Source organism: Pocillopora damicornis, chromosome 6 (assembly GCF_964200805.1).
Source record: "Pocillopora damicornis chromosome 6, jaPocDami1.2, whole genome shotgun sequence".
In the NCBI taxonomy this organism is placed as follows: Eukaryota; Metazoa; Cnidaria; class Anthozoa; order Scleractinia; family Pocilloporidae; genus Pocillopora; species Pocillopora damicornis.
The window spans coordinates 101,514-125,853 of NC_142675.1; the positions used below are offsets into that span (position 1 = coordinate 101,514).

A 24,340-nucleotide genomic window follows, 5' to 3' on the forward strand; every position below is an offset into this window, starting at 1 on the left:
GGTTTTCACATTCAACCCATGTGCTCTTTATTTGTATCATACAAGCTAAAGCAATGATGCCAGAGTGTTCCTTAAGCACTATTAAAGCTAGATAGCTGTTTGTTTTGTCTAAGTTTCACTGAAAATCATATACATGGCTAACAGAATATCACCTGAGTGACTGAGATGTGCTGATACACAACCTTGCTGTCCAGTGTGTTGAGAAATAAGTAGTATAATAGGGATACTAAATAATTATTCCCTTGATTTATTTCAGGGCTTCTTCTGTCCTACTGGAACTACCATTCCTTCTCCATGCCCCTGTGGTTACTATGGTAACTCCACTGGTGTAAAAAAAAGTGACGAATGCACACCTTGCCCAGCAGGTCAGTACTGTGCTGGCTATGGACTTAAAGAACCAACTGGACCTTGTGATGCAGGCTTCTATTGCAGTGGAAGAGCTTGCACTTCTGTAAGTATTAATAAGAGAGACTTGTCTGGTTGTTTTGAATTAAGGGATGGGAGATGTTGTGAAGTTAATGTCAAGTTGCTGTAATTCTTCACTGCCTTTGTGAAAATGTTTTTTTCTATTTATCAGGCACCACCTGAAGGAAGTCCTACGGGAGGGCTCTGTCCCAAAGGGGGTTATTGTCCACAAGGTGCCAAAACTCCAGAGCCTTGCCCTGTAGGGAAGTACAGTGGAACCAAAGGAAATAAAGAACCAGATGACTGTGTTACATGTGACCCTGGGTATGGCAACCAAAAATATTATTTTCAAGATGTTTTGTGTTTCTTAATATTATGCACCTGAACAGGCTTGGAAACATTTCATGATGTGCATATGATATAACTATAACTTAGTACAACAAATTTAAAACAATGACTCCACTTGACCTGTCAGGAAGATGTTGGAAATTAAAATGAAATTCAGACAAAAATGATTCTATATACAGTCTGGTTTGTTTTCTTCTTTGCTCCAGGTACATTACCATAGTTGTTATACAAAAAAAAATTACAATTTAACTAGTTTGGAATCATCTTGACCTGCGAGTATTTCAACATAACATAGCTATCATTTTTGCTGAGGGGAAGGTTCAGAGACTTAGACATCCATGTACATTAAAAACTCCAAATGCCCCCTTGCACCATTGGAAAGGAAACCTATCTCTTAAACTAATGGCTATAGGTGCATTACTGTTCTGTTTATTCAAGCATGGAGAGCAACATATGAAATAAATTATTTGTGATATTGTCAGCTGGCACCTAACTGAATATCCAGCAAGCTTAAGTCACCTTGCTTATACTTTGCCTTGTATTCAGGTACTACTGTGCAGGTGATACTAACCCTGAACCAACTGGACCATGCTCACCAGGCCATTACTGCACAGGGGGGGCATCTGTACCAACCCAAAATGTCACACCCAAGGGTCACTTCTCAGAGGAGGCTGCTGTTTTTCCACGAGAGTGTCCAGTTGGAACTTACCAGGAGACAGATCGAGCAGAGAAATGTACTAATTGCACAGAGAAGAACTTTTGTGATGAAATGGGGCTAGAATTTCCAAAGCCTTGTATAACTGGGCATTATTGTCCTCCAAACAGCATAAAACCAACAGCCTGTCCACCTGTAAGTAAAGAAATGTAACAAATTAAAGGTAGTCCTATCAAAGTTGCATGTTTAAAAGTTGCAAGGATTATAAACTTTGTATGCCTTTGAAAGATAGGAAACTTCATCTTTTTCCAGTTTTGCATTGTTACTAAGATGTTAAGATATTTTATTCACTTTCTAAGGGAATATTTTATAATGTAAAGTTGCAATAACTTAATATAAGATTTTGTGGCATTAAATGTAATCTGACTATTTTAATTAATTTGTTTTCTCAGGGCACTTATAATCCCAGTTCTGCAACACCCTCAATTGACTTTTGCCAGCTCTGTGATGCAGGATTTTATTGCAGAAAGGCAGGTCTAAATGCCACTGAAGGGAAATGCTATGCTGGATATTTTTGTAAAGACGGTTCCCCAAGTCCAACCCCAGTAAGTGGATTGAGATTCTACCTTTGTATCCCCCCTTTTATGAAGAAACTTTTGCTTTCTTTAAAAGTGATATTGATTGATTTAAAAGGTATTTCAAACCATAATTTTCTTTTGCAGAATAATGGTTCCCTTTCAAATATTACATATGGAGGCATCTGTCCTCGTGGATACTACTGTCCAGTTGGGACAAAAAGACCATTTGAATATCCATGTCCAAATGGAACTTACAGTAACACCCCTGGACTTGAGAGAGAGGAGCAGTGCATTCCCTGTGACCCTGGAAGATCCTGTACTGGAGAAGGTTTGAGAGAACCAAACGGAGTCTGCCGCCCTGGTTGGTACTGTTTAAGAGGGGCTACGACCCCTATGCCTCTTGATGGTGTGACTGGAAATATATGTCCTGCAGGCTTTCAATGTCCAAATGGTACAGCCAACTTTACTGAATGTGAACCTGGAACCTACAGGTGACTAGTCCATTAATATATATATTTCCTCTTGTGCCATTGCTACTTGGTTGTACAGTCTGCCCATCAAACCAAGCTTGTTAGGAGAGGACAAACATCTTCTCACAGCTTTTAAGAATTATTTTGCATGTTTTAAAAGTCAAACCAAAGGAAGTGTTAAGGTATGGAAAGCATAAGAAAGGTAATACTGTTATATTTCACACAAGAATATTCTGTGATGTGAATGAGTCTATTATGTTTTCTTTTTTCAGCTAAAGTTTGTGTCCCGGTTATGCATAAAATTCTATTTTTTGTTTTGTTTTCCTTTTTTAAGTAGCCAACAATGGACTAGTGACAAATGCATGAAAGTGTCTGGAGGCAGATACTTTTTTCTCATGTGCAAACCTCATTATTACATAGGTTTACACACTTTTTTATATTTGTTACTTTCACAGCAACATAACTGGTCTTGCTGCCTGTTTAACATGTCCAGTACGCTTCCATTGTGAGGGTGGTGAAGGTGACAGTAAAACCCCAATACCTTGTCCCAGAGGTCATTACTGCCCTGCTGGTACAGGAAAATCACCAGAAAAGTGTCCAGCTGGAACTTACAATCCACAAGTATGTTTAATGAGTTGGGGTAAAAGTGAAAATAACTTGACACATGAGTTTATTTGGACTACCTACGTGCAGATTATACATGTTAAATGTCTGTTCAAGGTGTGATTTTTCATTCACTCTCCTAAACTGATGTATTCTTTTTTGTCCTGAAGTTGAGTCTTGCTCGTGAAAGTGAATGTGAACCTTGTCTGCCTGGCAAGTACTGCAGTGGAGCAGGTGTTGTTTCATTTCCAAGTGACATATCTGGAAACTGTGATCCAGGGTTTTATTGTGTGCAAGGTGTCGACACACCACGCCCAAGTCAGAACTTTACAGGAATAGGTGGTGTTTGTCCACCTGGTGCTTACTGTCCTGAGGCAAGCCCTGAACCTCTTGGTTGTCCAAGTGGTACATTTTCAAATGTGTCGCAGCTGCAGAGTGCTAGTAACTGTACTCTGTGCTCTGATGGCCATTACTGTGAGCAAACAAACCTGACTGAGCCAACAGGTGAGATGATAATTTCTCTCCTAAAGTTTGTGACATTTCCTTGAGATTTCAGGTTCAGCTTAGATTAGTTTTAGCATCTTCTGAAAGATTGTTTTTATTAAAACCAGGTCAGGTGGATTCTGTACATTTTCCTTTAATGGAACAATTATTTGCTCTTTGTGTGTGTTAGTTGGCATGATCCAATTATATTCAGCATTTCTGCATGTGTGATGCTTGATCATAATTACAGGAACACTGGATTATATTCGATTCCAATTTACAACAGAAAAAAATTCACAATATGAATGATCAATTGATAAATGTAATCATTTGAGAATGCTTGACCTGGTTCAACCCTTGAAGACCAGCTAAGGTACCCTGTGATACTTGTCTATTGTAACCACATACTTTATTGTTGCTTAATTTAGTTCCATAACACAAATTGTGCTTTTTTTATTTTGCAGGGCAATGTGCTCCAGGCTTTTACTGCAGAAGAGGCTCAGATACAGCAACACCTGCAAATGTATCCGCCATAGGGGGACCATGTTTAAAGGGTCACTTTTGCAAGCTTGGCACAGCATTTCCACTGGGCTGCAGGCGTGGAACATACAATCCAAATGAAGGAGAAGCAGCTTGCTTCACTTGTCCTGCTGGATATTTTTGTCCAGAAAACTCAACTGACTTTAACCCTTTCCCTTGTCCAGAGGGCCATTTTTGCCCAAATGGAACTGAGTATGCAACTCAATACCCTTGTCCTAAGGGCTACTATAATGGTGCCACACATAGTGTCAGCCTGGCAGACTGCAGAGCTTGTCCTGGAGGGAAGTACTGCAACAGATCTGGGCTCTCTGAACCTACTGGACCATGTGCTGCGGGTTATTTCTGTGTCAATGCTGCTTGGACAGACAAACCCCAAGATTATGACAACTTTACATCTGGTGATTGTCTCTGCCCTGCGAATTCTACTGGAGGAAAATGTCAAGAGGGCTTTTTCTGCCCTGAAGGATCTGATGAACCTACTCCCTGCACTGGAGGGTTTTATTGTGAAGGAAAAGGAAAGGAAGATGTCACTGCACAGTGTGATCCTGGTTGGTTTTGTACAAGTGGTGCAAAGATCCCAAGGCCTTCTGATGGAACAACTGGAAACATTTGTCCAGCAGGAAAGTATTGTCCAAGGGGTACTGAAACTCCAAGGCTATGTCCTCAAGGTACATTTTCAAATAATACTGGTAATAGCAATGAGAATAACTGTTCCCTATGTACGGAAGGATCATACTGTGAAACTGAAGGATTAATTCAACCAACTGCACTTTGCTCTGCAAAGTATTACTGTCCTCCTGGTGAAAGACGAGACAAGGAAAAGTCGTGTACAAAGGGACATTTTTGTCCTGAAGGGAGTCCAGAACCTGTCAAATGTCATTCTGGGACTTACCAGGATCAAACACAACAGGACTCTTGTAAACTTTGTCCAGCTGGCTATTACTGTGACACCAAGGATGATTTGAGTGAGTTCACAAGTTATATTTGTCCTAATGGGTTTTATTGCCCTAATGGAACAAGGTATGCTACAGAGTTTGGTTGTCCAAATGGAACACATGGAAATGGAACCCAGCTTTTTCATCCAGATCAGTGTGTTAAATGTCCCCCTGGACGATTTTGCTATGGTAAGTGGTCTCTCATTAACTCTTTTTATTGTAAAAAGAGGTTAACATATTTTGATTTCAATAAATGTAAACCACTCTTAGTTAGTTTTAAACCATGCAGGTAATTATATAATGTTAACAATGAAACTTTTGTCGTCCATATCCTTAGTAATATTCTTTGATCTTTGTGGCTTTATGATGCTTTCTAAATCGATATAATGTTCATGTTAGCTTGCACAGTCGCCGAGAGTTATCGTGAATGATTTTAAGGAAAAAGTTCAAGGAACTTTTATTCTTATAATATGATTGGAAACCAACTCTTTTTTTCATGTGTGTAGGCTCGTCTCCTACTTTCACAGGAGAATGTCAGGAAGGTTATTATTGCAGACTTGGTGCATTCACTCCCACCCCGACTGATGGAGACACTGGTGAGGAGTGTCCTGAAGGTCACTATTGCGTCAGTGGCACGGTGGCACCTGAGAGTTGTCCGTCTGGAACATTTTCCAATTCATTAGGATTAACCATTATTGATAGCTGTACTGATTGTACACCCGGTATGTTTTGTAATGGAACTGCTCTCACAGCTCCCAGTGGTGACTGTTGGCCTCGCTATTACTGTAGTGGTAAAGCAGAGCATCCAGCACCACAGGATGGTAACACTGGAGGGAACTGTACTCCAGGGCACTATTGTCCTGGAAAAACACCGGCGCCAATTCCTTGTGAGGTAATTTAGCATTCTCGTATGCAGAAGTTGGAAAACTTATCTCTTCCTTGTAATTGCAGCAATAATGCATTGAATGTTTCTTATAGCAACAGTTACGTGGCACTTGACCATAAATTTACCAGCATGAATATTTATTTCAGTTATATGCTCCTTTCAAATGGGAACTCCAATTTGCAGATATATTTCTTGTTCTCTTTTTTCCTGAATTCATTAGGATGGCACGTATATGAAAGATCCTCTTGCTGATGCCTGTTTGGACTGTCCTGCTGGGTTTTATTGTGTGGATGACAAAAGTCAGGACCCCAAACCATGCCCTCAAGGATTTTACTGCCCTGTGAGAACAGGTTTTAATTGGCAACCCTGTCCAAAAGGGACATATGGTGACTCACCCGGCCTGGCTAACATAAGCAGTAAGTATCCGTCTGTTTAAAACATTTTATAAATTCTGTTCGATAACAAAAATAACTTCCTTTTCCTCACCCAGGCGTTTTTCTACCTTGCTTTATCGATACTCTTATAATCAACCTTATCTTGTTCCCCCTTAAATACTTGGCTGTTTTTTTCTCAGTATTAGGAAACTAGTTTGCTAGCTAATCGCCCTTGAAAATGTTGTCACGAAGTTTATCTTAGAAGAGGTAGTAAATAAAGATTTGATTTATCAATTCATTTCAGGTTGCCGTCCTTGTGATTCTGGAAAATTCTGTGCTCATGAGAATGCTACAAGTGTGAGTGGAGAGTGTGAGGCTGGCTACTTCTGCCGTCGAAATGCAGAGTCTGCAACACCAAGTTCAAATCAGGATTCAGGGCCGTGTCCTGAGGGCCTCTACTGTCCTGTTGGTACAGGAGAACCACAAAAGTGTCCAAAGGGCACTTACTCTAACGTAAAGTTCCTAAAAAGAGAAAGTGAGTGTCAAAACTGTACAGAAGGTAACTATTGTGGACAGCTTGGTGCCAGGAATGTTTCTGGGCCATGTGATCCTGGATTCTTTTGTCTGAAGGGATCCGAAATTCCTAATCCACCAAATGTGACATATTCGGGTGGTCCATGCCCTGTTGGCCACCATTGCCCGCAAGGAACTTCGTACCCATTAGGCTGTGAGGCTGGAACCTACAATGATCGTACTGGCCAGTCCAACTGTACCCAGTGCTGTGCAGGTTTCTATTGTCCATCCAACTCAACATCATGCGTCTTGGAATGCCCAAAAGGATTTTACTGTCCTCCAGGAACGAAGACATCCTATGAAAATCCATGCCCCAAAGGTTTCTTCAATAATGAAACTATGCAACAAAGCATCAGGTTACCACATAATACATTAAATGTTTAACGCACCTTCCATTAAAACCTCTGTGCAAAACATTGTATTTTGCTGACAACAGTGGCAGTTGCCTATCCATGTGAAAAGTTATGTCGTTAGCACACAAACTGGCGTTTGAAGAAGCCTGCCATGCCGTAGATGAACTGCAACATACACCAACAAAGAAAAACAAAGTTTTAATCAATTTTATTTCCAAAAAATGCTTAGAATATAAAACTATGAACGTGAATCGTGGCCCGCGAGATTGATGTAAAATGTTATCATATCAAACTTAAAACAATCAGAAATTCAGACTTTTGAAATATTTTGATTTGATTTGTTTATTGAGGAACTAAAACTTGAAAAGTAGGAACGTTATTAAAGTGTGACTTGCTGAATTAATCAATTCACATTTGCTTTCAACTGTGGGAGGCAAGCAGTTTTCATTGCTTTTATTTTTTCGGTAAAAATATTCATTTAGTTCTTTTAATAATTCTCTAACATTTAAAGCAAAAGCAACCAATTAATATTTTAAACGACAAATATTTGAATCTCTTCACTTGACAGTGGGTGCACACCATGTCTCCCTGGCAAATTTTGTGGCAAAGAAGGCCTTGCAGAACCAAGTGGAGACTGTGCAGGTGGCTGGTACTGCATACGGGGAGCTTGGTCCGATAAACCAATTGATGTTGGTGTTGTTGGATACTGTAATGGTACAGACGGTTGCTTTTGCCCAAACACCACAACAGGAGGAGCCTGTCAGCCAGGCTTTTTCTGCCCAAATGGGTCACGTGAGCCTACTCCTTGCTCAAGAGGTAAGAAAATCTGTTTATCATATAGTTTTGATAACTGATTCCACAGACTATTGCCAATATGTTATCTCATTTTGTCCTACTGAGTACGAGACGACCTAATGGAGGTCGTGAATAATTAGGTTGGCGCCATGGAGCCCATCACTCAAATAGTAAACGGGTTAATGATTATCAAATCCATTTTATCTCAGGAAATTATTGTGAGGAAGCTGAACTGTCCAAAGTCACTGGCCTCTGTGATGCAGGCTATTTCTGCCTCCGGGGGGCTAAAGTTGCAGATCCTACTGATAATATCACTGGCGGAATTTGTCCCAAAGGCCATTATTGCCCTGGTGGAACTTACGATCCAGAAAAATGTCCTGAAGGAACATATTCCAATTCTACTTTCAATAAAAATATATCTGATTGTCAATCGTGTCTACCTGGCCAATACTGTGATAGTAAAGGTCTTGAGCTACCATCTGGAGAATGTGATCCTGGATTTTTCTGTCCTGGTGGACAGAAAACAAAGAGACCTGCAGAATATGTCTGCACCCCAGGGCATAGCTGTCCTTCTGGTAGTGTCAGTGAACAGGCTTGTGACTCTGGTACCTATCAAGATGAACATCAGCAGGCAACTTGTAAAATCTGCCCTGAAGGTTACTTCTGTGATGGAACCATTCTCAATGCCACACACTGTGAACATGGAGTCCAGTTTCCAGAGCCTTGTATTACTGGGCACTACTGCTTGAATGGAACTAAATTCGCTCAGGAACATAAATGTCCGCCAGGTGAGAAGCAATTATTAGGATTTGTCATTGAAACTATTTTTCTTACAACGTCAACCACTTGTCATTATGACAACCACCGATATGGCACATTGTCATCGCTCTCTCTTAAATTATAATTAATTTTCGGCAACTGACTTTGTGCTATTGCTTTGGTTTTTCGACATCGTTGCTCTGGTAGATTTTCATGTGGTCAATGCAAAAAAAAAAAAAAAGATTTTAATGAGTAAATATGAAAAAATGACATGAATTGAACTTTATTTTATTTCCTTGTTAGGAACGTACAATGATAAAACACATAGAAAAAGAGTTGAGGAATGTACTGACTGTCCAGCAGGGAAGTACTGCGAGGGTGAAGGGAATGACTATCCAACAAATGACTGTTCAGTTGGTTTTTATTGTATCAATCGAGCTGACAACAGCTCTCCTAATGATGGTGTCACAGGCATTATTTGCCCCAAAGGGTGAGGCGCATTTTGGCATTAAGTAGTTAAAAGTATGTTCTCTTTAAATAAGATCTCAATGAAAAAGTAATTGCTCCAGCTCTCCTTTTTAGGCTCTTTCAAAGGCCACGGCCTATTAAAAATTGCTGGTATTATTTGTAGTATTTTTCATTATCATTATTGTATTGTTGTATTAATTTGATTGTTGATCTGTGTAAAACTAAGCAAAAGAACAAAGCCACAAGGGAAGTGTTATCAAAAGAAACTCATGCAAGTACAGGCCCATTATCTGACTTTTGAAGAATAAAACTTTTGAGTTTCCTCTTATAGGCTTCACCAAATTTTTATATTTTCTCCAATGCTAAGGCCTGAAACGGATGTGTTGGTAAGGAATTTGTGGAATGTTTTCATAGAATGTCAAAGCCGCCGTAGTAGAGGAATTTCCAAAGCTTTGACATTAAAGATCTGAGGATTATGGGGCCAACATGGGTATACGTGGGAGGATATATTTCACTATTAATATGCAAAGTGATGGGATGTAAATATGCTACTTCTAACAAACATCATTTGCAAAGGGTGACTCGCTGGAATAATTTAAAGGCTAGAACTAAATGTCATCATTATTCACCTTTTTCTCTCTATAGTTATTATTGTCCACGAGGAACAAATGTTACCATCCCGTGTGAAAAAGGTACCTATGGGCCAACTGAACAGCTTGGCTCTCAAGCAGAATGTAAGGGATGTGAACCAGGAGAATTTTGTGCAAAAGACGGGCTTAATGAAACCTCTGGAAACTGCTCAGCAGGTTTCTTCTGTCGACGTAATGCTTCAGTCAATGAACCAACTGACGGTATCACTGGTGAGTATTGTGAGATACATTTTGCTTAACCTAACTGAGTGCAATTCCTTTAAGAACCTTCATTGATAGTAGTTGTTTTTGAATAAGAAGCACACAAATACTTTCCCTTATCGAACAAGTGCCACTTTGTGTTATTCACTCTTTTTGTTCTGCTCTATAATTTTATTCCAAACAAGATCATATATTGCTAAAAAGAGGAACTTATAAATGTTTATTCCTTTTTAATTGTTTGTCCTCAGGTGACATTTGCTGGATTGGACATCACTGTCCCAGCGGCACAGCCATTCCAATCCCTTGTTCCCCAGGAACATTTATGAACCACACCCAATCTGCAGAATGTTACACCTGTCCTGCAGGACATTACTGTGTGAATAGAGTGTCTCCTGAACCGTGCCCTGCTGGTAAGTATTGTGAGATAATTCAGTGAGTTGTGTTAAAGTTGAGTTTGTAAAGTATTGCTGGCCATCTCCTCACAGGTTGGTACTGCCCTGAAGGTACTGGACATGATTGGCAGCCTTGTCCCCGGGGAACCTATAGTCCGGTTGAATTCCTTTCCCGGGAGAACCAATGTAAACCGTGTGAACCTGGTTACTTCTGCGCGTACCTTAATGCTACAACAACTACAGGAGAATGTGATGCTGGGTTTTTCTGTCACAATGGTTCTGACCAAAGACAGCCTTCTGGAGGACACAAAGGTTATGCTGGAATCTGTCCAAGTGGTCACTATTGTGAGCGAGGTGATCCAAAGGCCCCTGTAGCTTGTCCTGCTGGTCACTTCAATAACATAACGCATGCTGATTCGCTCAGAAATTGTTCAAGGTGTCCTGGGGGACAGTACTGCGAGGAAGCAGGTCTTTCATGGCCTACTGGCCCCTGTGATGCAGGATATTATTGCACAGAAGGAGCACTATACCGGAATCCAGATAACCAGTCAGATACTGGAGGTCCTTGCCCTCCTGGTCACTTTTGCCCAGTTGGATCACCTTCTCCATTTGCCTGTCCTGGTGGCAAGTACAATTCCCTGTGGAAACAGAGTCAGTGTCGTGTCTGTCCTCCTGGTTATTTCTGTCCAAATGCTTCAACCAACTTCACTGATTGCCCTGAGGGTTACTATTGCCCCAATGGATCGGCATTCACTGTTCCATGTCCTAAAGGAAGCTACAAAAACTACACTTTAGGTGATAAACTGGAAGATTGCAAAACCTGCCCGGTTGGCATGTACTGTGAATTTAATGGTTTGTCTCGGCCTTCAGGCTTGTGTGCAGGAGGCTGGTTTTGCACTGGTGGATCATGGCAAAAGAAGCCTCTTAATATAAGTGATATAGCGAATGGGACGGCTGTTTGTCCATTGATTGGTGAGATTGGTGGTTTCTGCAAAAAAGGTACCTTCTGTCTAGTTGGTTCTCATGAGCCTCTCCCATGCACGCCAGGCTACTATTGTGAAACGGATAAACTAGCCAGTGAGTCTGGTGTTTGTTCTGCTGGTTACTATTGCAATGGAAGCACAGTCCATAGTCATCCTGTCAATCAAAGTAATGGTGACAGATGTCCAAAAGGCAATTATTGTCCTGTGAAGAGTTCTTATCCAACTCCATGTCCACCAGGCACTTATGCTGACACTGAATACAACCAGTTCAGGAACAATTGTAAGCCTTGTATTCCTGGTATGTATTGTCCCACTTATGGACTTGACTATCCACCCGGAAATTGCTCTAAAGGGTTTTACTGTCCTGCGGGAGAAACACAACAAAGTCCTCTAGACAAAGAATGCCAGCCTGGTCACTTCTGTCCTGAAGGAAGTGGACTTCATAATCCATGTCCTGCTGGGACTTACCAGCCATATTCCAGGCAGGAATTCTGTTACATATGCCCAGCTGGAAGTTATTGTGATCCTGATGAAGCAAGAAAGAACCTGTCATGTGAAGGAAATGTCTCTTGTGGAGTAATTGCTCCTCTAGACTGCCCTGCTGGATATTTCTGTCCAAATGGTACTAAATGGGCCAGGCAGTTCCCATGTCCTGTGGGAACTTTTGGAAATGTCACAAATCTTATGGAGCAGGACCAATGTGCCAAGTGCACGAAAGGTTACTACTGTCACAAGTCAGGTATCACATATCCAACTGACAAATGTCATGCAGGTTATTACTGCATCGAAGGTGCAAGTGTTCCAACCCCTAACGATACTGTAACTGGAGCCCCTTGCCCAGCAGGGTCTTTCTGCCTTGTTGGGTCGCACAAACCAGAGCCATGTCCAGAGGGAACATACGGACCAAATGAAAGGCTGCAAAGCCGTTCTGGATGTATTGATTGCGATGGAGGAAAGTACTGTAGTCATGAAGGATTAGCAGCTCCAAATGGTTCCTGTGATCCTGGATTTTTCTGTGAGATCCGTGCCATAAGGCCTAACCCAGTTAACACATCTCAAGGAGGAGGAGTCTGTCCCCGAGGACATTACTGCTCAAGAGAAACAACTACACCATTTAAATGCCCACCTGGCACATTTAATAATAAGACTGGAGCAACTGAGCCATCTGACTGCACTCCATGTACACCAGGAATGTACTGTGAGGGATACGGTAATACCGATCCAGACGGACCTTGCGATGAAGGATGGTACTGTGAAAGAGCAGCATACTCAAAGAGGCCTCTTCCTAATGTGAATTTAACCTTTAACAACTCAATGGACTTCACATGCCCGCTTTATTCTGTGAACTTTACTGGAGGTATTTGTCCTCTCGGACACTTCTGTCCTGAAGGTTCTGCCGAACCCAAACGTTGCCTCAAAGGCCGTTACTGTGGCCAGGAAGGGCTTGCAGAGCCGCAGGGTAACTGTACAGCTGGCTACTATTGCAGTGGGGGAGACATTATCTCCAATCCAAGGAACTGCACGGCTGGGTACTACTGTCCGGAAGGAACTGAAATTGAGATAGCTTGTCCAGTTGGAACATTTTCTCCATATGTAGGGAAATCGAAGGAAGAAGACTGTTTGAACTGCACAGCTGGGTACTATTGTCCACTACCTGGTGCAACAGAAGTGTTGTTTTTATGCTTGCAAGGATATTACTGTCCAAGTGGTTCTACCCATAATTCCACCGTGATTTGTCCTAGAGGAAGTAGTTGTCCCACGGGAGTTGGACAGCCGCAGAACTGTGTTCCTGGAGAATATCAGGATGAAGAAGGACAATACCAGTGTAAGGTTTGCCCGGCTGGTTATTACTGCGATCCAGCTACAAATCTTACAGGTGTTATTTATCCAACCAAATGCCTCGCTGGAAGTTATTGTCCAAGTGGAACAAAGACAGGGAAACAATTTCCTTGTCCTGCTGGTACATACAGTAATGAAACAGGCCTAGAGAGATCTCTACAGTGTATGCCCTGTCCACCTAAGCTCTTTTGTGGCTCTCCTGGCTTGACGAAACCTTCTGGACCTTGTGCAGCAGGTGTGTCATAACTGAGTTTTCTTTGCCAAAAAAAGAAAGAAAAAAAAAAAGGAGTAACTGTTTGACAATACTATTATATCCGCTTTCAATTTAAGTTATGTTACGCTGAGGAAAACGGTCGGTGAAGCGCCAAATGTAATGCTTTTTTGTATGTTTTTTTGGCCGCACGGTTTCTTGGCCAGGTGTCTGATAAATTGATTGCCTTTGCAGGTCATTACTGTGTCCTCAATGCTTCCTCATCAACGCCAACTGATGACGTGACAGGTAACGCATGTAAATTGGGTGAATATTGCCTAGAAGGGTCATCGGAAGGAATCGGATGTCCAAGTGGTAAGGGCCTCACCAGAAAAAATAAGTTTGAAACCAGATTATACAGTGATGTAATTGTTACAAGCGTCAGATAAATTGTAAACTTTAGAATGGAAAAATCTCGGAAACCTAAGAAGTATTCAAGGTTCTTAGCAGCAAGAGACTTGAATTGTTTGATAAACATTTCTGGGAAGCTTCACAAAGTTCTGTTTTTAAAACGGTATTCAACTATTTGACATCAGTAGACTGGTGGTTTTACGTTAATAGCAGAATTTAATAATTAATTAAGTTGCTAAATAATCTAATAAGTTATTAAAATTTAATAACTCAAGAGAGTATTTCACGTGTAATCTTTTGATGTTCTTTTTTAGGAACATTTTACAATGAAACAGGGTTGAAAAACGAATCAGGATGTCTCCCATGTTCAGCAGGCTACTACTGTGATGGAAGAGGGAACGTGGTTCCCACCAAGAAGTGTCAAGAGGGGTTCTGGTGCAGAGGGGGCTCTCCAGAAGAGATGCCACTCAACCAACCATATGGAACAGAGTGCCCAAATGGCAGTTATTGTCCCGAAGGTACCCCAGCTCCAGTTCTGTGTCCCAAAGGAACATACCAGCCTGGGCGGCGCAAAGCACGTCTTGAAGATTGTGTGAGCTGCAATCCAGGGAAGTTCTGTAGTGAAACTGGGTTGTTCCATGTGAGTGGCGATTGTGACGCAGGATATTTCTGTGAAGGAAATGCTAGTAAGAGTAATCCAGAAGATGGTGTAACGGGCAACATCTGTCCTGTTGGAAGCTTCTGTGTAAAGGGTTCGATAAAACCACAGCAATGCTACAATGGCACTTACATGAATCACACAGGTAGGTCTTTAATTGTATTTAATTTGCAAGATTTCTCTGTTTGATACGTAGTGGACTTAATAAATAATGATAGTAACGTCAGTAACAGGGGTGTTGGCTTATGGAAAGTGTTCCACACGGTTGTTATTCGCTTAATTACCAAATCGTGGGTTTGACTTAATTTATGTTGCGTCTGTGTTTTGCAATTGGAAAGTTTAAGTAAATAAGACTCCCCTCTTGGTATTTAGTGACTCTTTTACCTCAAGAGTTGCACCAAATCGATTCAGGCTGCTCTCTTTTGCGTTTTAGGTGCTTCGTCCTGTTATGTTTGCCCTGCGGGACATCAATGCATCAGTGCAATTTTGCCTGACCCATGCCCCGCAGGCTTCTACTGCCCCGAAGGTACTGGATATGATACCCAACCTTGTCCGGTGGGCACTATCGGTAATAGGACAGGTTTGACAAATGAAACTGAATGTACACAGTGTCCCGATGGCTTCTACTGTGAGACAGCTGGCCGAAGTACTGTCACTGGAAAATGTCAAGGAGGTATGTCCCTCTTTTTGTCCACTGATTTAAAGCTTCCTAGGTTGTTCTCTGCAGGAAACCAAGGGGAATAATGGAGTTAGGAAGGAAACCTCATGGCTTAATATGGTTGTGTAATAGTGCACTGTGATTAATATCATTGCTTTTTTCATGTTGTTCCCGTCGTTGGTAGGTTTCTACTGTACGTCAGGTGTGAATGTTAGTGCTCCTGATCAACATTTCACGGGTTTAGGAGGACAGTGCCCCGTGGGACATGAATGTCAAGAAGGCAGCAGTACTTTCCATCCATGCGACCCTGGATACTATGCAGCTGTGGAAGGAATGTCAACTTGTGATACATGCCCTGCAGGTTTGGAAATTATAATCACAAAATCTAACGTTATTTTATTAACCTTACTCCATATCACTACAAAACAATACCTATTGTCCCTTTCTTTTTGGTTTTTTTCATTATCACTTACTGTTGCAAAGGTTTAGACTTTCGATCAATACTCATTTTTTTGGAATTTTTAGGCAAATACTGTAATGGTAACACAGTCACACCAGCGTCATGTCCTGCTGGGCATTTTTGTCCAAATGGCACAGAATTTGCCACACAATATCCGTGCAAACCAGGCTCTTATAACAACGTTACTGACCAGGCGTCAGAGTCGTCATGCAAACTGTGTGATCCAGGCAAGTACTGTGAAGGTTCTGCACGCGTTTGGCCCAATGACTTGTGTGATGAGGGCTTTTTCTGCTCTGGCGGATCTTGGAGCAAGCGTCCAGGAGACATTGGTGTCGCCAGTTACAGTAACGCAACAAGCCCTGCTGACAGCTGCTACACAGCATTTGAATGTGTTTGTCCAGCATGGAACAAAACTACAGGTAAAGTAAAACTTAAATTGTATACAGACGTAATTTGATTTATTTGACGTAGGCATTTCATACCCAGTAGCCCTGTTATTAAAGCGATGTACATTTCTTCAAAAAGTTTGAGCTGAAGCCCTGGGCACTCATCGTTTGTGATGGTTTAAGGCGAGACACTGTAGCTTCAAAGTGTATCTCTATCCTGCTCACCAAACCTGGATAAGCGTAGCAGCCATGCTAGTCAAGCTCGTCACGTGACACGTCTTTCTTCTTAGAAGTATTTAAAGCAGTCCACTTAATTTTTCACAGGTGACATTTGTCCTGCTGGTCATTATTGCCCAAGGGGCTCGTCACGACCGTTGCCATGCAAACTTGGTCAGTACTGTCCGCATGTGGCGTTGGCTGAACCTGTTGGAAATTGCTCGGCTGGTTATTTCTGTAATGATAGTTCAACTGTGCGAGACCAGTTTGATTGTCCGGTTGGCCATTATTGCCCATCTGGCACAGGAGTTCCAGTTCCTTGCCCTGAAGGCAAATTCTCTAATACAGCAAAGAACACAGAAATTGCAAATTGCGGAGATTGTACCCCTGGTAAATACTGTGCTGGTACAGGAAATTTTGCTCCAACTCAGGAATGTGCCGCTGATTATTATTGCCCAGGTGGACAAAGTTCACCAACACCCGGAGAATACTTGTGCACAGCAGGTCACTTTTGCAAAGCAGGGACAGCCCAGCCTGTCAGATGTGAAAATGGTACCTTCCAAAATGAACGTGGAAAAAGTTTTTGTGAGATTTGTCCTGAAGGTTACTACTGCGATGCCACAAATATGGCCGTTGTTAATGCAACATTATGTCCTCCTGGTCATTATTGCCCGCTTGGTACTGGGGACTATCGAGACTTCCCATGCCCGGAGCGTAAGTAGTGTTGGTATCCTTATTTTTTGTGCGCTGAGACTGTCATTCGACATTCTGTGTCTTTCAACATTCTAAAGTAGTGGTAATAGAAATGACCAACCCGATGTTGAAATTTAGATTAACGAATATTTCCCTCTTTTTCTTCCTGATGGATGCTAGGCACATATAATGACAGATTAGGTTTGACGGCCATTGAAAACTGCACTAACTGTCCACGGGGAACGTATTGCGGTAGAGAAGGCCTTAATCAACCGTCTGGAGACTGTTATGGTGGACATTACTGCACAGAGGCATCCAAGTCTCCAGCTCCTGATAAAGACCTCCAAGCTATAAACTACCCGGACTATTTGAACTTCCCTTTCACATTCCTTAACGATGCTTGTCCTCCTGGACATTTTTGTCCCAATGGTTCTTATCCTGAGCCCTGTCCATCTGGTACTTACCATAACGAGGGTGGTATCTCCAACAAGTCACAGTGTAACCCATGTCCTGTGGGAAGGTATTGTAATGGCTCTGGTATATTAAGTGGTGTTGCTGCGCCATGTGATGCTGGATATGTGTGCACTGGAGGGTCAAGCCAACCAAAGCCAACTCACCCATCTATGGGTTACATCTGTCCCCGCGGATTCTTTTGCCCTGCTGGTAAATACCTTTTTCTTTGTAATTGATTATAGCCCGCGACAACGTTTTAGGGTTTTGCTTGATATTAAGAGAGCGAGGTCTAAACAGACATCGACAACTAATTTACGAATGAAAGGCTAGTTCCACCGTAAATGCTCCGATTAAGCCCATTTTATTTACATCGTCCACAACTTGCTGACAACTTGCTGAAATCTCGCCAGGTGTCATGATTTTCTAGCTTGTAGATCACGTGTCCATCAACTAGACTCGAACCTAAATCACCAGAGAATTTGAAAAAATATGCTTTCCTCGTACTACTGCTCTCGTTTGACGAAGGAAAAAGAGAGATTTAATTTGATTCACCAATGCTATCACGCAGATTTTTATTTGTAAGAGGCGAGAGCCGTTTTTGGACTCAGATAACTCTGTAGATCGCCTCATTTTTGTCTGCTCCTACAACCTCCCTCGCTTGACGATGGCAGACGAACGTTAGGGATAAGAGAAACTGCGATTTATCGCAGTTTTAACTGTCTAAAACTTCCATCTGAATACGTAGGTACTCATATTGAACTAAGCTGCCTTCCTGGAACTTATCAACCTAACTTGGGACAAGGAGAATGTATCCCATGTGGAGCAGGTAACATGTGCCCTTTCCAGAATATGTCGTCAGTTGAACCTTGTAAAGCTGGCTATTACTGTCCAAATGGAACCTTGGTGCCTTGTCCTCCAGGAACCTATGGTAATCGCACTGGGCTGTCCTCTGCTGATATGTGCACGGACTGTCCTTCAGGACAATTCTGTCAGGTGATGTTGTGTTGTTAATTACATCGCCCTCTTTAAACTGTCTTCATAAATAGTTGAAAAAAATTTAAAATTGTAAAGCTGAATACATCTAGTAGTATGGAAAAAGGCATCTTTCCGTATGGTGCAAAGCAACATGCGACTTATTGTTGAAATGGAACAAAATATGCGTGTTGAACTAGAAAAGCTGTCAAGTACAAAATAACCAATATAGTCTTTCCGTAATAGGATTATGCACAAACAGTTCCCAAGGGCCCGTGCACAGAAGGATGGTTCTGCGAAGGAAAAGCTGACACCTCCACCCCCACAGCATTACCAGAGTATCCAAGAAACGGCCTTTGTCCAACTGGTCACTACTGTGTCCGAGGAACGCAAGCACCAGCTCCGTGTCCCCCAGGCACATACCGCAACAGCACAGGTGCACGATCAGTCGATGACTGTCTGGACTGCGCTCCTGGTTTCTTCTGTAATGGATACAATAACTCGTTTCCAACTGGACCATGTGCACCAGGGTATTTTTGTCCCCAAGGTTCCAGAGCCAATGTATCCAAGCCCCATGGATATTTGTGCCCGGAGGGCCACTTTTGTCCTGGAGGCACTGCAGATCCAGAGGAGTGTGGTGCAGGTTTGTGTTTGTCATTTTTGACGACTAAACATCAAACAATCAATTTCGACAAAAAGTTGTTGCTGGTGCATGATGAATTTTAGTTTGATATCATATAGTTCCACTTTTTGCTTAGGACCATGTTTGACAACTTTTGGTGTTATATATTTAAGAGTGTTTCTCCTCCTTTAGGTTCCAACCAACACAACGCAGGTCAGGAAAGCTGTGACCTCTGTCCTGCCGGATATTATTGTCCAATAAAGACCGCCACGCCGGAGAAGTGTCCCCCAAGGCACTACTGTCCTGCTGGCACCACTGTACCGTTGACATGTCCAAATGGAACATTCACCCATGACAACATGAGCGGCCTGGCAAATGCATCTCAATGTTTGCCATGTATCACTGGTTTTTACTGCCGCCTGGGTCAAGTGGTTGCAAAATGTGATGGTGGTTATTACTGTAAAGCTGGCAGTCCTGATCCAAACCCAGATGGTTACCGGTATCCTGTTGAAGCTGGTCCTTGTGCCATGGGGTATTATTGTCCTAATGGCACGCTCGTGCCTATTCCTTGCCCTGACAACACGATGAAGAATTACACTGGCGGGTATGGGGAACCTTCAGACTGTACCCCGTGCCCTGCTGGAAGATTCTGCTTGAATGGTAATGTTGGTTCAGGGGATAATTAAAAATAACTTTCACAATTTTTAATTAATTTACATAAATGTCAGGAGCGATTGATCTTGTCCATGCTTCTAATAGAGGTGTTTCTGTTCAGGAACGGCATACGGTTTATCATGCCCTCGTGGAAAGTACTGTCCTCGTGGGAAAGCTCCAATTGACTGCCCTATGCACAGATACCGAGACATTGTTGGCGGCAAAGACTTGAATGACTGTTTCCCCTGTCCAGCCGGTTACTGGTGTAATCTCACTGGTATGGTTAATTACAATAACAGCGAATGTCCAATTGGACACTTTTGTCCAAGTCAGCTTGGGCCAAGTCTGTGCGGAGCAGGCCGTCGCCGAGAAAATCCTGGAGCTGGGAGCAGGGATGATTGTGGTTTCTGTCCTGGTGGTCACTATTGTCCTAATGATACCATCAATATCCAGGGAATACCTTGCAAAGCCAAGTATTACTGCCCTGAGGGCTCATCAGCGGAAAGATTATGTCCAGGTGGAGCGTATTGTCCTGCCACCACTGCAATACCCATCCCATGTCCCGGTATGTGTTTATCCCTCTGTCATTATTAACTGTAGGTAGGTGCTTTACCTGTAGTATCCGCCACCTGGTCAACTCATGTTGTAGAGCGCCGGTCTACCGTGCGGGAGGTGAAGGGTTCAAGCCTTAGGCCGTACCAACACTCAGGGTCTTAAAATAACTGAGGAGAATGTGTTGTGTTCGCTATGATATCTGCAAATGGCTAGACATTTTAGTCTTCTCGGACAACTGAGGACGAAGAACCGTAGGCCACGTCTCCTACATCTTCTCTGTTCTGCTAAGCAAGGGACGTTAGCGAACCCACGCTCTTCTATCACGTATCTCCCAGTGTTGTGGTCTGGCCTTTTTCCAAACATTCCTAAATCGGGGGCGCCTGAAAATGCGCTTTTAAAAAGTTATAAACTTCTCAATACAGTCTGGCTAAAGTCCCCCTGAAATGTAATCTAAAGCGCTTTAGAGCATAGTCATATGAAGAATGCGCCATACAAGTTTATTGTTTTAATGTATTACGATTATAGGCTCCAAGAGTGTAGGACTTAAGATTTTCTTCTGTTTTTCTCAGGAGGTTCTTACTGCCCAAATGGATCGCAGGTGGACATCGCTTGCTCTTACCCAAATTACTGCCCACCAAATAGTACTCAAGAGCGTATTTGTGATCTTGGTTACGAGGCCTTAAGTACTAGCGGAAAGCGTGATTCTCACAGTAGATGCTGTCTAAAGTGCTCCCCAGGGTCTTACGGTAATCATCCCCAGCGTCTTAAATGTGATCCCTGTCCAGCAGGTTTTTTCTGCCCCGGAGGTACCACAGGACCAAGAGTGCATCCGTGTCCACAGGGAGCGTTTTGCCCCCTTGAATCTGAAGAGCCAAGAGCTTGTCCGCCTGGTACTCGTGGAACTATTTCCATGGCAACAGCGGTCTCTGACTGTTCGCCCTGCGCTCCCAAAACTTACCAACACGAATCAAATAAAACAGCTTGTAAACAATGCGGAAGCAGTGCTGATTCAACGGAAGGTCAGGAAACTTGTGAGTGTTTCGGGAAATACCGACATTTCCAGGTGTCGGATGGTTCCTGTGAATGCTTATCCGGTTATGTGTTTTTTGATCCAGTCACTTATGAGAAGGTCGAAGGAAACAGTGACAAGAATTGTCAGCTTGAGGTATGGACCTTGTTATGTTCAGGAATGTATCTAATATGTGAACCAAATGGAGCTTTTACTGCCGGGAAATCGCATTCTTTGTGACGTGTTGAAAGCGAACGTGTTTTTTTGCAATTTTTTCTCTCTTTTAACTCGCCTATCGTCCTCGCTTTGTGTCACGTGCTACTTAAGAAAGAATTTTCCTCTGGCAAGACGTACCTTCATGTTGCTGCAAGCTATGAGCTTGTTGTTTTATTTGAGTCTCTGTATTTGAATGAAACTTGTTTTTAAGTTCTTACAGCACTTTTTATTCATTGTTACTGGGACTCTTAAATTCTAGGAATTCCCACGATGCGGCACTGGTGAAGCTCGAAAAGCTGCTCAGGGAGAATGTGTGAAACCTGGAGAAGAAACTATAAAATGTCAAGAACTGTGCGATAGTAGCGAAGCGTCCTTCTCCACTGAGGATGGCATTTGTTTATGCCCTTATACCGTAAGCTGTGATGCTGAATGCGAGGAGAACAGGACTAAGACGTACATAAAAAGAAATTCTGATGGCATTTTAACTTTGAAGTACGTGGACAGTGGAGGAAAATCAGAATCTGTTAATATCACCCAAGAGCTCGGAGTCAATGATAACGACAACGAGGAACATCCTACTGAAATTATGTTTTTCCGAAAAACCCAGTCAGTGCGGGCACTTGTGCCAAATTCTATTGATGATGTGAAAAATGCGTTGAGACCAGATGCTGCGGTCGTGACGCGCAGACGGCGAAGGGCAGTTGGTGATAATACGACTACTGCCCCTTCTACCAACACAATCGCAAATCCAACATTTTGCTTTCAGTATGGGCAGGCACTGACTTTCAAAATTGAAATCAACCCAGAAAACCGAAGCCTAAGCCATTATCCACGATACCGCAAAAACCATCTGTTGAACAGAAATGACAAGTTTGACTATGGAAACTTTAGAAAACTTCACTCTCTTATCCGTGAATCGAACGACTCTCTGGACTACTTTGTACATGTCTTTACGCAGAATGGAACGTTTGTGTTTTATGACAACGCAGAGCCTTCCCGAGAGGTAATAGTGAATGTGGTTGCTCCTGGTGTTTCGTGCGGAGGTGTCATCATTTCACCGACAACAAAGGGAGTTTTGACCTCTCTCGGTGTCGGCCTCCAAAAGGTAAGCTGGTGCTAATAATTTAAGTTTTTTGTTACAAAGGGTGAAACTGTTGATTTTGTCATTGCTTTTTGATGTGATGAAGAAGAAACAACAACATTACTTTTTCCCACGCAGTGCTAGTCTTTACACCGCAATTCCAGTCGAAATCTTTAGGTTCTCACTTTTTTTTACATGTTGTTTCGATGTTATAATTAAAAAGGAGAAAGTTCAGCGAGGCGACTGTCAAGGATAAATGTAGTTCTTGTTTGAATGACCTAATTTATATTACTTCCTCACATTTTGTAATTTTAGCCTCAAAACCTGTCCCCAGACTGGGCAGTAATCTGGGGCATGATTGTGTTCATGCTGGTGTGTATCATTATGCTTGTGATTGCTGTTATCATATGGCGCCCAAAGAGCATCGGAAGGTTCCCTGTACGAGCACTGAGGCCCAAGTACAAATCGCTAGGAGCACCTATCCCTGTTGTCCCTATCCCTGGTAAGTAGCCTTCTATGGTTTTGTTTGTTGAGGCTCGCAAAAGAGTTTGTAACTCATCGTTATTACTGATTTATTTTATGTTAGGTATTGATGATCATATTTATGACCTTGGACCTCGTGGTTCACCAGAAGGGTCGTCGTTTGATTCTCCAAGTGTAAGATTTGAGCTGGAAAACTTCAACGTTCGTACATTATATGACAAATTGGAAGATCAAACGTTACACGTTTCGTCACAACTAGCGCGTCACCAAGCAGACTTGAGAGCATTTTATGACAGAATCAGCCAACAGGCAGAGAAGCTCAAAGGGATGTTAGATAGCATGGACGTCTCTGCACTTATCAAAGCGACCAAAGAGGCAGGAAGGGTCAAGGAAGGCGAGGTATGTAGGTTGTGGCCTGCTCTCAATTACCTTAGATAACCATAATTTTAATGTAATTTTTACAATTATTGAAGTTTGAAATTATGTATTAAGTGATGATGATCGGTTGCAGGCCTCCACTGAACAGCAGCAAACAAGTGAGGCTGGTGAACACGGCACGAGATACGGTATGACAGCTGGTGGACAGGTGAGAGAAGAGGAGCTGATGCAGTCTCTCCAGCTACTGTTGGAGAAAGTCGAAAAGGGACAATTTTCAATGCCAGGTAACACGGCTCAATGGAATTTTCCTAATTGCAAACTTAACTTCTTGTTGTATTGTCTCTCGTCCTCTCCATCGTCTCTAAAGCCAGTGACAAATACGTTTTATTTGTCACACAGGTGTGGTGTCGGGCACAAGCATAACAGTACCAGGGCCTGGAATGATTGTGATGGGTGGAGATAGCAGCACAATAACTACTACCTATACCCAACAAGCTTCTGGGTATCCTGTGGTGGAGGTACACGCTGGTGAGGCTGCTGGGCCGCAGTGGCAGATCCAAGGAACGAGTGACGTTAGTGAGTTCCTTCGGAAAATGAATGCAGAGCGCATGCACCTTGAGCAGCAGACTGGACGAGAAGAGGAGACTGCTGTACACAAGCTTCTGAAAGAACAGGTTTGGCTTAAAGCAGGAAAAAGAAAGAATCTTATATTTTATTAACACGCATTTCCTCTGAGTCCTCATGACATTTTCCTTTTTAATAAGGGACTAGATACACTGGAGTTAACATGACAGGTTTTTTAGTTCCATTTCACGTTGTCCAGGAACAGCGTTCATTTTGTGGTAATTTTCCTAATGGTTAAAAGTTATGAATTCACGTTCCAGTTTTTGGCTTTTTTGGAAGCCTGATTGTTACATCACTGCTAATAAAACGAATGAACTTCGTCACCCATGTA

The 24,340-nt window shown here is 42.4% G+C and overlaps 1 protein-coding gene across 4 annotated transcripts in view; it reads left to right on the forward strand.

The window, feature by feature from the left end:
* The window catches only part of LOC113686270 (uncharacterized), a 65,252-nt gene that overhangs the window by 33,939 nt on the left and 6,973 nt on the right, over positions 1–24,340 (forward strand). For all 4 annotated transcript variants that reach the window (XM_089209388.1, XM_089209390.1, XM_089209389.1 and 1 more), the window contains 34 exons: positions 257–451; positions 578–729; positions 1,300–1,603; positions 1,861–2,013; positions 2,131–2,477; positions 2,912–3,077; positions 3,230–3,563; positions 4,007–5,206; positions 5,524–5,909; positions 6,124–6,319; positions 6,582–7,206; positions 7,772–8,019; positions 8,208–8,786; positions 9,061–9,247; positions 9,871–10,085; positions 10,325–10,486; positions 10,562–13,525; positions 13,736–13,855; positions 14,206–14,694; positions 14,983–15,222; positions 15,392–15,568; positions 15,733–16,086; positions 16,378–16,983; positions 17,143–17,625; positions 18,161–18,408; positions 18,634–19,030; positions 19,202–19,669; positions 19,785–20,228; positions 20,788–21,383; positions 21,703–22,548; positions 22,840–23,026; positions 23,111–23,406; positions 23,519–23,669; positions 23,785–24,059. In XM_089209388.1, the coding sequence (XP_089065514.1) occupies positions 257–451; positions 578–729; positions 1,300–1,603; positions 1,861–2,013; positions 2,131–2,477; positions 2,912–3,077; positions 3,230–3,563; positions 4,007–5,206; positions 5,524–5,909; positions 6,124–6,319; positions 6,582–7,206; positions 7,772–8,019; positions 8,208–8,786; positions 9,061–9,247; positions 9,871–10,085; positions 10,325–10,486; positions 10,562–13,525; positions 13,736–13,855; positions 14,206–14,694; positions 14,983–15,222; positions 15,392–15,568; positions 15,733–16,086; positions 16,378–16,983; positions 17,143–17,625; positions 18,161–18,408; positions 18,634–19,030; positions 19,202–19,669; positions 19,785–20,228; positions 20,788–21,383; positions 21,703–22,548; positions 22,840–23,026; positions 23,111–23,406; positions 23,519–23,669; positions 23,785–24,059 (14,790 nt within the window). The remainder of the gene's footprint in view (positions 1–256; positions 452–577; positions 730–1,299; positions 1,604–1,860; positions 2,014–2,130; positions 2,478–2,911; positions 3,078–3,229; positions 3,564–4,006; positions 5,207–5,523; positions 5,910–6,123; positions 6,320–6,581; positions 7,207–7,771; positions 8,020–8,207; positions 8,787–9,060; positions 9,248–9,870; positions 10,086–10,324; positions 10,487–10,561; positions 13,526–13,735; positions 13,856–14,205; positions 14,695–14,982; positions 15,223–15,391; positions 15,569–15,732; positions 16,087–16,377; positions 16,984–17,142; positions 17,626–18,160; positions 18,409–18,633; positions 19,031–19,201; positions 19,670–19,784; positions 20,229–20,787; positions 21,384–21,702; positions 22,549–22,839; positions 23,027–23,110; positions 23,407–23,518; positions 23,670–23,784; positions 24,060–24,340) is intronic.